General features: G+C 43.1%; 1 protein-coding gene across 1 annotated transcript in view; it reads right to left on the bottom strand.

The window, feature by feature from the left end:
- The window catches only part of epha3 (eph receptor A3), a 165,974-nt gene that overhangs the window by 80,687 nt on the left and 72,787 nt on the right, over nt 1–12,500 (bottom strand). The window contains exon 5 of the mRNA XM_079517759.1: nt 2,433–2,588. Coding sequence (XP_079373885.1) covers nt 2,433–2,588 — 156 coding nt within the window. The remainder of the gene's footprint in view (nt 1–2,432; nt 2,589–12,500) is intronic.

Here is a 12,500-nt window from a genome sequence, read left to right as displayed (position 1 = left end):
CTGGGCCACGGCCCGTATGTGCGTGTGTGTGTGTGTGTGTGCGTCTGTGTGTGTATGAGAGGGGGGTGACTTTTTTATTGACTTTTTTCGTCATGTAACTATGGTTTCCAAGGTCGTACTGCAGTTGTTCATGTCGCAAAAACGAGGGCGAGGCTTGATTTCATAGGGCGTGCCAGATAGATTTCAGCCGTCACATTTATAAACGTCCGAACGAAATTAAGGAAGAAACAGCTGTCTGCGATCACTTTGTAAATGCCGACCCGACGTGGGTGTACTACGAATCCTACACTCGAATTTGGGGCAGAATTTACACTCAATTGATAAATGAGGGCCTATGTGTGACATGATTTATGCCGTTCAGTGGCTGCTCTCTGCCACACTCCCCTCCAGTGTCACAGACACGGACAACCGCTATACAAATGGTAACAGGACTATGTGAGCTGTCCCCTACACAGCAGTGTTGATTTTGTTGACTAAAACTATGATGAAAAATGTTCGAGTGCTTAATCAAAGCACTTTACAATGGTCCATTCATTCTTACATTCGGGGGTGAAGCGGCGAACAGTCAACGCCAGCGTCCTCACTTCCCACATTCACACACCAAATGGTGGCAACCTGGGAGCAATTAGGGGTTCAGAGTCTTGCTCAAGGACACTTGGGGGATCAAGCTGGGAATCTTGCGCTTCCCATCCGGCTGCTCTACCAGCCACTCTAACCCTGAGCCACTGCCGCCCCAGATCAAGTAGAACTAAAATACAAGTCATTTTATGCTTGGTTGCATTCTGGTTGCATGCTTTTCAGCACGCAACCAAGTCTATGCAAGCAACTCCTTGCAACCAAACGTTTGCGAGTAGTTGCATGAAACCATTATCCTCAATAGCAGTTGCATTGGTGTCCTTCAAATTGTTTTGTGCAAGGAGTTGCATTGGTGCGGTTTGGGCTTAAAATCAAGGCCCACCAAAATAGATTTTAGTCGACAAAATCAACGGTAGGTTAAGTTGACAAAAATGTCAATTGAACTGAATAATGATTATTAATAATGACTAAAATAATCTACATCAAAATGTACAGCAAAAATCAACACTGCCCTACATGGCCGGATGTTGATTTTGACAGTATATTTTGATTTAGTTTAGTCATATTTCACATAAATATAATTATACATGTACATATGCTAGCACCAACGTCTGACTTCAATATCGCTAGAGGGCGATATTCCACAGGTTTGTGTAATCTCTTTTTTGTATTATAACCCCCTAGGGGGATCTTATGTAGATCATAAAAAAATAAACAAATCATCCCAGTGGTTTCAGTCATATGGATATGAAGAATCAACTGACTGAGAGAAAACGCTAGTGTCACTGCTGCCGAATTAGTTACATTTTCGCTAGAAACAGACTGTATCAAATATGACTGACTGACTGCTGTAAACGATACAGAGACACATATGAGACGATTTTAAGATGACCCCATGTTATTCTCCATAAAGAAAAACATCCGTGAACCCCTTAGAACCAGGGGATGAGCGAGTGACATCAGGACATGCAGCACTCTATTGGAAACCGTATTCAATCGATACGGGCGAATCGCAATGTAAACACACTCTTCAACTATACTCCTCTATTTCACCTCTATAGCAAATGATCCTCTATCTCCTTGTCTTGCTTATCTGCTCAGCTACACTCCAAACATCTGTCCCCTCCCCACCAGCAGCAATCTGCCTCGCAGACACGATGCCATCGATAAGCCACGATAAGCACCTTACATATAGCTGCATGCAGCAAAGAGATTGCATTTCTAATCACGCTCTCTTTTGTCGGATATTTTTATTTATTTTTTCTTAAGCGTGGGTGTCAATTTGTATTTCCTGCCATTGTGAACGACAATAGGATGAATCGTAATCGGACATGATGTGATTATGTGTGGGAGAATGCGTCAGCTAAGCTATCAGACAATTACATAGGGGGGAGAGAGAGAGAGGGGGGGGGGGGGGGGGGGGATGAGACAAAATAGACAGCTTTGGTATTGGGGAACTGGGGTTTAAGAAGTGAAGATGGTAAAGCAAAGATTCATGGATTATTGTTCAGTACAGCTGACCGGAAAAAAAGTCATATTGAATTTTGAAAGTGATTATTGAATGTGGTAATCATCTTATGTTCCTTATCAGACAGATCAGCATACAGCCGTCCCAAATAAGTGATTAAAGAGGATTAAGGGGGAATTAATCAATTGGACAACTAAGCCTTAAATCCTCTCGGTCGGGGGTCCAAAACTGTTACTTTCCAGAATGCAAATTCAAAATAGCAAAAGTAGCAGATCATGCTCAAAGTCATGCATCCAACCAGCTTTGAACTGAGCAGATCATTGGACTTTGTGTTCCAGAGATAATGGCCAAAACATTGAGGACGTCCAATTTCGCCACTTTCACTTACGGGTGCACGCCATGGAGGCGGGGTCTCCCTCGGCGCGGAAGAAGTTCTTCTCGCAGTCGCAATGCAGCGCCCCCTCCTGGTGGATGATGCTGTGAGGAGGACACTTGGAGCACTCCATGTTCCCCAACGTTGACTTGTAGAAGCCTGGCCTGCACACTGCGCACACGCACACGCACACACACACACACACACACACACACGCACACGCACACGCACACGCACACGCACACGCACACGCACACGCACACGCACACACACACACACACACACACACACACACAGAGAGAGAAAGATATAAATATAAGTATATGTATATGTATCAAAAGAAGATATTATCTTCTATTGGAAACAGTTATTATTCAGATTTACAATTTACTTAATCCAGAACGATTTACAGTAAGCAACAACACATCAAATGCATAGAAATAGTCACCTATGGGCTCATACAGTAAACTAAAAACACATCATCCGTCAAACAGTAGAATATCCGTACGTTGAAACTATAAACACCATCGAATGCCAGATCAATAATGAATGTAATGATCTGTCTACATAACATGCTATGACGGTTCCGTGGAAGCCCCAAGGTTCCGTGAATCGAGAACAGAACCAGTTCTTGAACCAAAGTTATTTTGGTGGAAAAGGAGGCCTCAGACTAGTGTCTTGTTTGGTTTGAGCGGGTGTTTCAGGAAAAGGAATATGTGCCTGTGTGACATCCAGCCATAATAGTTCAGTATGAACATCAATAATGCATGTGTGTACCCCGGTATGTATGCAGAGCCTGGTGCCAGCTACAGTATTCATAAGAACATTCATTCATGCTATATACTGTACACACTGTACCATATTAGGCAGGAATATGTCAACGCAGTGAAACACAGAGTTGGCACCATGTGTACAACCTAGGATTGATTTGCTTTCTATTACATCGTCTCTGTCGGGTGGCAACCTCATATGTCCAAAACTGTATATGTATTCATATTCAAAAGCATCAAATGTAGCAGATCCACAAGTCGAGTCAAAACGTGTCGCCTCATAAATATATAGCCTACATATATATGACCACACACACACACGCTGCAGTGACACGCCGTTAACACATTGACTACATAACCTGTTAAACCCGCGTTTTATCCCATTGTCTTTCCCTGCGTAATACGCTAAACCCACTGTTTGTTTTATGTGTTTAATTCTCTGTTGTTTAATTACTTTAGTGAAAATCCGGCTTTGTCGCGGACATCGTGGCGAAGGCGACGCGTTATGATGACGTAACCGGACATCAGCCTATTCACTGGCTGGCTTGCAAGGGCTTCTGGGAAAATGAGTTTGAGGGACTATTTTCAGGGGGATTTTCATGGAACAAAGGCGCAAATACTTTGGCGTATGCTCCAAAGGTAATTAAAAAACACCAGCAGCGACCGTATCTTGTTACTATAATGCACGGAATGAGTTAAATTCACAAGCCACTTGCACAAAGAATCTCTCTCTCTCTCTCTCTCTCTCATTAAAGGTGTCTCTCTCTCTCTCTCTGCTGACATCATGCATTATGCAGACAGTCTCGTCAGATAAAAGGAATCCATCTTTAAATATCGCCGCTGTTAAACTGTACTCAACAGTGCGTGCGTGCGTGCGTGCGTGCGTGCGTGCGTGCGTGCGTGCGTGCGTGCGTGCGTGCGTGGAAGGAGCATAGGTTTATATAAATGAAGATGTAAATGTCATAATATATCATCATAATGCAATAATGGAATCGCCTAAACCCCATAGATTATTGTGGCATCATCATGATGACATGTAAAACCCCATACATGACATCAGAAGTTACTCAAGAAACATACAATAAACTGACAACAACAATAGTGTGGCTGCTCTGTGGCCAGCCACACTAATAATAAAAATCACACCTGTGTGAAGTGAGGGGCGCTCTTATCATTATTGCTATGATTAGGTGATGTAATGATCATGTCAAACAAACTGTGTCAAAACAAACTCTATTGTTAATGGGATGTAATGTTTGTGTTAGGGACAAAACAAACTATTAATTAATTTCTCTTCATTGTCAATGGCGGTTTTAAAACAAACATTGAACTAAAAACAAACTATTAATGACGTACATTTTCCCTTCATTGTCAATGGCGTTTTTAAAACAAACATTGAACCTGTATATAGGAGGGGCTAGCGCGCCTCAAAAATCACACCTGTGTGAAATGAGGGGCGCTCTTGTCATCGTACATCAATTTATGTTAGCGGACATTTGACATTGCTACATAAGGTACATAATGGTAAAATAGGGTTTTGGTCCCTTATTGGCCAAGCGCTCCCACCAACATGTGATTGGTTAGCCGATTTGTCATATTTAGCGGAATTATCAGCTCTTATCATCATACATCATCATGAATCAACTCATACTGGCCAATCAGAATGCCTGTTGTATGTGATTGGTTAGCTGATTAGCTCGTTTACATATGACGTAAATATTCCCTTCAATGTCAATGGCGTTTAATGTTTTGATGTTTAATTTACGTCATATTTAGCGGAATTTCTCCGTTCATTGTGAATGGCAAATATTGAGACGTGTGGGGACAAGATTTAGCGGACATTTGACCTGAATTCCCTTTTCATTGTCAATGGACAATCTTGAGACATGTGATGACAAAATCTGTTTATAGAAATGGCTAGCGCCCCTTAAAAATCACACTTGTGTGAAGTGAGGGGCGCCCATATTTTTTGGGGGGAAATTATGTCTGAAAAACAAAAAAAAATGTACGTTGTCCTTTAATGACTTAAACAACCATTTAAGTCAATAGACTTGGCTGGCACGAATTACATCCTCTCCTCTCCTCTCCTCTCCCTCCTCTCCTCTCCTCTCCTCTCCTCTCCTCTCCTCTCCTCTCCTCTCCTCTCCTCTCCTCTCCCCCCCCGCCTCCCCTCCCCTCCCCTCTCTCCTCCCCCCCTCCCCTCCAGGTAAGCCGCTGGTCATGTGATACGGGGCAGGGAGGTAAATCTTGTAAGCGTCCCAGAATCCTCTTCCTGGGTCGTTTTAAGTCCACTTTATGGCCTGAGCTTTACGGGGTTAACAGGATTATACTGCACACATCTGATACACACACGCACACGCACACGCACACGCACACACACACACACACACACACACACACACACACACACTGTAGAAATACTCTGTATAAGTCACGGTATCCCAAATTGTATCCTATATTAAAATAGAGCAGACCACCGCAGAATAATTCCGATGACTAAAATATGACTAAGACTAAATTCAAATGTATTCAAAAGACTATGGTCCTCATTCACAAAGGAGAAATACGCCGAGTGTAACGGAAGCGTAACGGAAGCGTAAACATATGCGGGAAATTCCGTCCGATCACGCTACGTTGTTTTGCCGTGCAATTCAAAGAGCGGTGTGTACCACAGGTACGCAGGTGTATGTTGTGAGGTACGCAGGTGAATGCGAGCGGGTGCCAAATGATCGGAAAATCACCGGATAACTTCATTTGCATTGATCCACGCCCCATTTCACACCATAAAAGGCGTCAAGCATGACTCAGCAGACAGCAGTAAAAAAAACAAAAAAGAACTATAGGCCTTACAGCTCAAACGAAATAGAGGTCCTCCTGACGGAATGCAACAAAATAATGATATTTTCCAGTATAGTGGCTTCACAAATTAAAATAAAAATGATTGCTGGAAAGAAATGAGGCTATACTGCCGCGGTCAGTCAGTGCATGCTGTGCAGATATATCATGAATATAGCCCTCTATTAATTTCATAATTCCACAGGACCACAAACAAGTTTTTGCACCATTGTATAAAGTATACCACTATAGGCCTACCGTACAAACTGTACAAACTGACACTCAATCCATCAAAGGACAGGAAATTAAAAGAAAATGATCTGACCATGTCAAGCGCCGGAGCGACGACCACCACCTGCAGTCTCTTTTTTTACATCCATATACCATTACATTTGTGCGTGATTCTTTATATTGTCTATAGCCTACCATTAAACTATATAAATCATTTTCCCAAGCTTACAAAACGGTGAACGCTGCTCCGCACCGCTACAGCAATGGCAAGCTGACTTACGGTATAAAATGCAGCTTGGCCATTTATTTATTTAAGTTCGGGACCAAGGCAGCAAGCTAGCCTATACTTGGCAATTATATTATAAAGCCTTTTCTTTTCTATTGAACAATTGCTCACTCACACCTTTGCAGAGGTAAAACATATATCCGATATTTTTATCAGAGCTGCATTGATTCATGCGGGGAATAGATTAATATCATCTCACTGTCATCTGTCTGAATGCCATGTGGAGAATGGATTTGTTCTGATCATGGACACGTAGGCATAGGCCTATAGCTATTTAAATTTTCAACCATATACGGCGGGTAGCCTCCTCTTTGTCAGATCTAAGTGCAGGTTCATTTCATGATGTCGTCATATTAAAATGATTCACGGGACATTTGGCACCAAACTTGATTGATCTCATGATGAGATCAATATAGTAGCCTACAGCCTAGCTATAAGTTCCCCATATTATAATTAATTAAGGTGCACTGGCTTAAAACTATGACTGGCCGAATTGCACGCGCTGATGCAATAATGTGGACTTCTATATTTTTATAGGGCTAATTAGCCCTCGTGACTACTGTCTGTCTGTCAGACCGGCATGTCTGTGAACCATAGAAATAATCTGTTCTGTCCGGGCCAGGCTCGCCGTTATATTCATTTTCCAATGTGAATTTCACCCAGATTGGACTGTCCACACACACACACACACACACCGACAGTGTGACTCAAAGGAGCTCCGTAACAAAACAATTTCAATAGGCCTACTGCAGGCATTACTACACTAAACAACGTTGGATTCGTACAGTGCAGAATGCAGATAAGTGTATGTTCTTATAATAATTGTGAGTTTGTTTTTTAACATGCAGCGCGAGTCCGCGAGAGCCGATCTACAAGCTCACAACGCGTTGCACTGCGAGTAGAAAGCTGTCAAGTGAGCAGCGCAATCGCGCATGCTAGAAATATCCTAATAAATAAATAAAAAGGTGTCGGGCTTGAAGGGGCAGTTTCTGTATGGGACTCTAGGCTAACCTGCCTCTAGAATGCTTGCATTTAGGCATACAAGTGATACTTGGCTTTTATATAAGCTATCATTTTTTTATGTGCTGACCAATGTTTTGGACACATTCCTACATATTTTATCTGAGATTTGGGGAATTTTAATTGATTCAGAATGAAGACTAAAGCCTTCTGAATAAATCTACGCAAGCAGTACACGACCCTCTGAGCTGGCGCAGCTTTTAGCGGAGATTCCGACCATCCGACGTCACCGTCAAGTTCACGTTCAAGTTCATGAATTCCCACGTAATGTGGGAATCCACGTAAATGCCTGTCCGCTCACGCTCCGCTCACGTTACGTAACGGTATGAGCGTAAACGCCGTTGTGAATGAGGACCTATATGACTAAAATGTGCTGTTAAAATCAACACTGACTACAGCAGTGTTTACACTAAAATTGGCCATAACTCTGTGAACATTGCTCTGATTTGAAGGCTGCTTAGCTGGCTGAAAATTTAGTTTTGTTGAAATGTCGTATAACGACTCTACACTGAATTGTTCCGATTGACTGAATTGATTTATCTGATTAACAACTTAAAGTAGCTATAAGCAATAATATGTCATAATTGTAATGGTTTTTTTTTTGTATTCAGACAGCCAGCAATAAGTAAAACGCTCTAAAAAGATGTAGTCTCTGTGACACATCTAGGGGCCACAATCTGCATTCAAAGATGTTCCTATAGAAGCATTGTCATTGGTAAAAAATAAATAAAAAATCCGGTCGAAATGACTAACCAATCAGGAAGTAGACAGGCAAATCGACCAATGACAAAGGTTCTAGGAAAATCTTTGAATGCAGATTATGCGGCCCCTACATGTGGCACAGAGACTAATTATTTTTTGGGAGCGTTTTACCCATTGCTGGCTGGTCATTAATTCGTTTTTACATATTATTGCTTATTGCAGCTTTAAGCCCTGTATTAAAGCCTACAGTACTTGGTTGTGCAAAGGTTTTGAAACTAGCTGATCCACAAGCTCACAATGTGACCATATACATTGTTTTTATGTAATCATTCATCAATTGCAATCGAGCTAAACGTTTGAAATAATCGCTTAGCCAAGGTCATTGCCATGCTTTGTGTCAAAATGTAATTTTTGCCACGGACATACCAAATGATTGGACGATAGGAAACACAAAGAGATAGCCCTGAATGACCATAGCAGGTCTGAAACTCTGAAAGTGTATACAAATGGAACTAAATGTGACCAGATACAGTGGTTTAAGACAAAAGGGGCCATGTGGTCATTTTCCTTAGCTGTCATCTGCATAGCATAATTGAGTTGACACTCAACAAGTAGGCTGTGGTGGGAAAAGTACTCACATTTTTTACTTAACCCATTTTGAGCGGGAACCCTTTTTAGTGGTTACATACATTATGTTATAATTTAGCTATTGAAAAATAGCAGATGCTATGAACTTGTAGGTCTGCTATTTTTGAAAAATCGTTAAAATGTGCCTCAAATCTTTCAGAAAATTGTCATGATTTAGATTTTTTTTTTTTTTATTTTGACATCAGGGCCTGAATGGGTTAAGCTTTCCTGGAAAGTTACTTACTTACTTTCTTTGCTAAATTATGTTTTGTCTCTTTGACATCTGATCTGATGTCATTGTGTGATGATGTCTATAAGTTGTGTTCCTTTTTACTGACTTTTACTACTCACATGCTATCAAATTTGAATCTGTACATTGTTGAAACTATGTAGGATACCTATCTAAATTTTAAGCAACATTGATTGAAGGTGTTGCTGGTTGTACGGACACATTTGTCTGTGAACGGACATATTGATGACCCCCGTGGAAATGACAAGCACAAGTATGGCGTGTGCTGAATAAGCACAAGGAGAGGGGCATTGTGGGTAAGGCGAGAGCCTTGATGTGTGCATGGATCGTGCCATGATGTCTGGGCCTCTGTCTGTGGCTCACCTGCCACCTGTCTGTCTGCCTGTCTCTCTCACACGCACACGACCACATGTGCACACACACGCGCGCGCGCGTACACGCACACGCACACGCACACACACACCTACAGTAGGAGGCTAAGATGTTGATTTATGGTTTGGGGTTCGTCTCTCTCTGTGACCCAGTAACCGTGGCCCCCGTGAAGATGTGTGTCTGTGGCTCCCGGCAGGGGGCCCCCTCCACTCCCGGCAGGGGCTCCCCCAGCAGTAACACATGCAGGGACACCCGTGGACACCATGTCAGTTGAGCAGTGATTTAGAACTGCTCTGCCCCGGACACCGCTGTGACACCTGCCCCCTGAAATCCTACTGCTCACGCTCTTGCGTGCACGTGCACACGCACGCACACCCACACACACACACGTGCACACACGCACACGCACACACACACACACACACACACACACACACACACACACACACACACACACACACACACACACACACACACACACACACACACACGCGCGCGCGCGCACACGCGCACTTTGGGCAGATACACACACATGGGTGTATGCATGCATATTTACGAATTGACACATACATAATGTGCATGTACGTGCGTACGCACAAAGGAGCGCAAACACGGACACACACACTTTGGCCAGATATGCCTGTTTGCAAATGGACTAACACATTAGCACTTTTCACACAGTCACGCGCGCACACGTGTGTGCAGACATGCAGACAAATGTGACCAGATTTGACTGAGAGACTGCCATCGCGCACATTACAGCTTTTCACCAGAGGAGAAAAACTTTTATTTTTTTAAATGAGTTAATAGCACAGGCAGACTCTTCACATACTAGAGCATGTCTGAAATAAGTGTCAGAGCTGAAATCGGCATGTAAATATGAAATAAATGCCCAAACATGTAGCTAGGTGTAATGTTAGAGACCACAAAAGTGAACCTTTCAAGCCTGTTTTCTCAACTTGTTGTTTTCTGCAAGACATTACTCTATAAGCCATATCTGCAGGTTGAAAAGGCCCTCAGCTCTGAACTCGGTAGAATCTGCACCTGGCTCGCTGATAACAAACTATCTTTACACCTGGGAAAAACTGAATCCATTCTCTTTGGCTCTAATAGTAATCTCAGCAAGGCAAATGGCTTCTTGGTTAGAGTGGGTGACAATGTTATCACACGTAAAGATGAAATTACCTACCTAGGTTCCATCCTGGAGGCTAATCTTTCCGGTGATAAAATGGCCACCAACGTAATCAAAAAGGTCAACCATAGAACAAGATTCCTTTACAGGATCTCCTCACTGGTCAACAAAAACACCTTGAAGACCCTAACAGGAGCCCTTGTACAGGGTTTCTTTGACTATGCATGCACCTCCTGGTACCACAGCACCTCAAAGGCCCTTAAAACCAGGCTCCAGACTTCCCAAAACAAACTGGTCAGGCTCCTACTTGACCTAGCCCCCCGAACCCACCTCACCCCTGCCCACTTCGACAGGCTGGAATGGCTTAGGGTCGACGACAGAGTACAGCATCTTGCAATGGGTCTGGTCCACAAGATTCGATACACCACCAAGATACCCATGTACCTGTCTAGATACTTCCTTAATGTTAACGAAGTCCACACCCACAACACCAGAGGGAGTGCAACGAACCATGTACAACCCAGATTCGGCACAAACAAGGGACTAAATTCTTTTCGCTCCTATGCCACCAAAATGTGGAACGCCCTACCAACTGTCATTAAGACATGCGAATCCCTTGACTCTTTCAAAACCGCTCTCAAAGGGCACCTACGGACGGCTGCAATTCGAAACTGGCCCCTGTAAAATCGGAATCCCTCAAACACGAATGCAAGGTCAACACAAGAGACGGTCGCGGCCACACAGCCAACTCAAGGTATGGCCACTGAGCCGACTTGGGGACCCATCGCAAGGACAACACAAGAGACGGTCACGGCCACACAGCCAACTCAAGGTACGGCCACGGAGCCGACTTGGGGACCCAACGCAGCTCCTCCAAGGAAAACAAACAAATTAACGGAGCTGAACGTGAATCCCCCCCACCGCCCACCCCTTTTTTCCCTCACTGTATATGTTTCTTTTCCCTTTTTACCTCCTTTATGATGAATTCCTGTTCTGTCTATAGAAGTGTCTATTTGTACGTCTCTAAATGTTTTGATGATTTGAACATGGTGGACCCTATTGGAAACAAGTGTAATGCTTAATTGGGTCGTCCACTCACAGTTAACAGCCTTTGTATTGAGTTTGTGCTTGAAATGTACTGTAATTCTGCAAACTGTTAATAAATTCTTCAATCAATCAATCAAAAATCTCCAAAACTGGTGGGTCAAACTGAACAATCAATATGTCCATTTGAAGCTATGATTCCCTGCTTTCATAGGACATGAAAAATTCCAAAAAATCCAATGGCAGTCTCTCAGTCAAATTTAGTCACAAATGGCCAAACACATTAGCACTTTTACCACACACACAAACTGGCCGGATATGAAGACATGCATACAAATGTCATAATGACACACATATGTACATGCACGCGCACGCACGCACGCACGCACACACGCGCACACACACACACACGCACACACACACACACACACACACACACACACACACACACACACACACACACACACACACACACACACACACACACACACACACACACACACACACACACACACACACACAAACACACACACGCACACACAGCGTAGTGTTTGGGTTCAGAAAACCATAGCATAACACATATAGCATAGGTCACTGAGGACTGCTTTCACACATGAAAAGGTGGACAGTAACTAAGTACATTTACTCAAGTAATGTTCTTAAAGGATGACTTCAGCTATTTTCAACCGAGCCCCAAGGAATCTGCACTGGAATTGAAGCTCTTTTCTCTTCAGTGGTGGAAAAAGTACTCAAATGTTTTACTTAAATAAGTTTCAATACATGTGCATAACATGTCCAGGATCGCTGAAGAAGG

Source organism: Electrona antarctica, assembly GCF_951216825.1.
Source record: "Electrona antarctica genome assembly, chromosome: 13".
NCBI classification, from domain to species: domain Eukaryota; kingdom Metazoa; phylum Chordata; class Actinopteri; order Myctophiformes; family Myctophidae; genus Electrona; species Electrona antarctica.
This window is presented reverse-complemented; position numbering and strand designations above follow the sequence as displayed.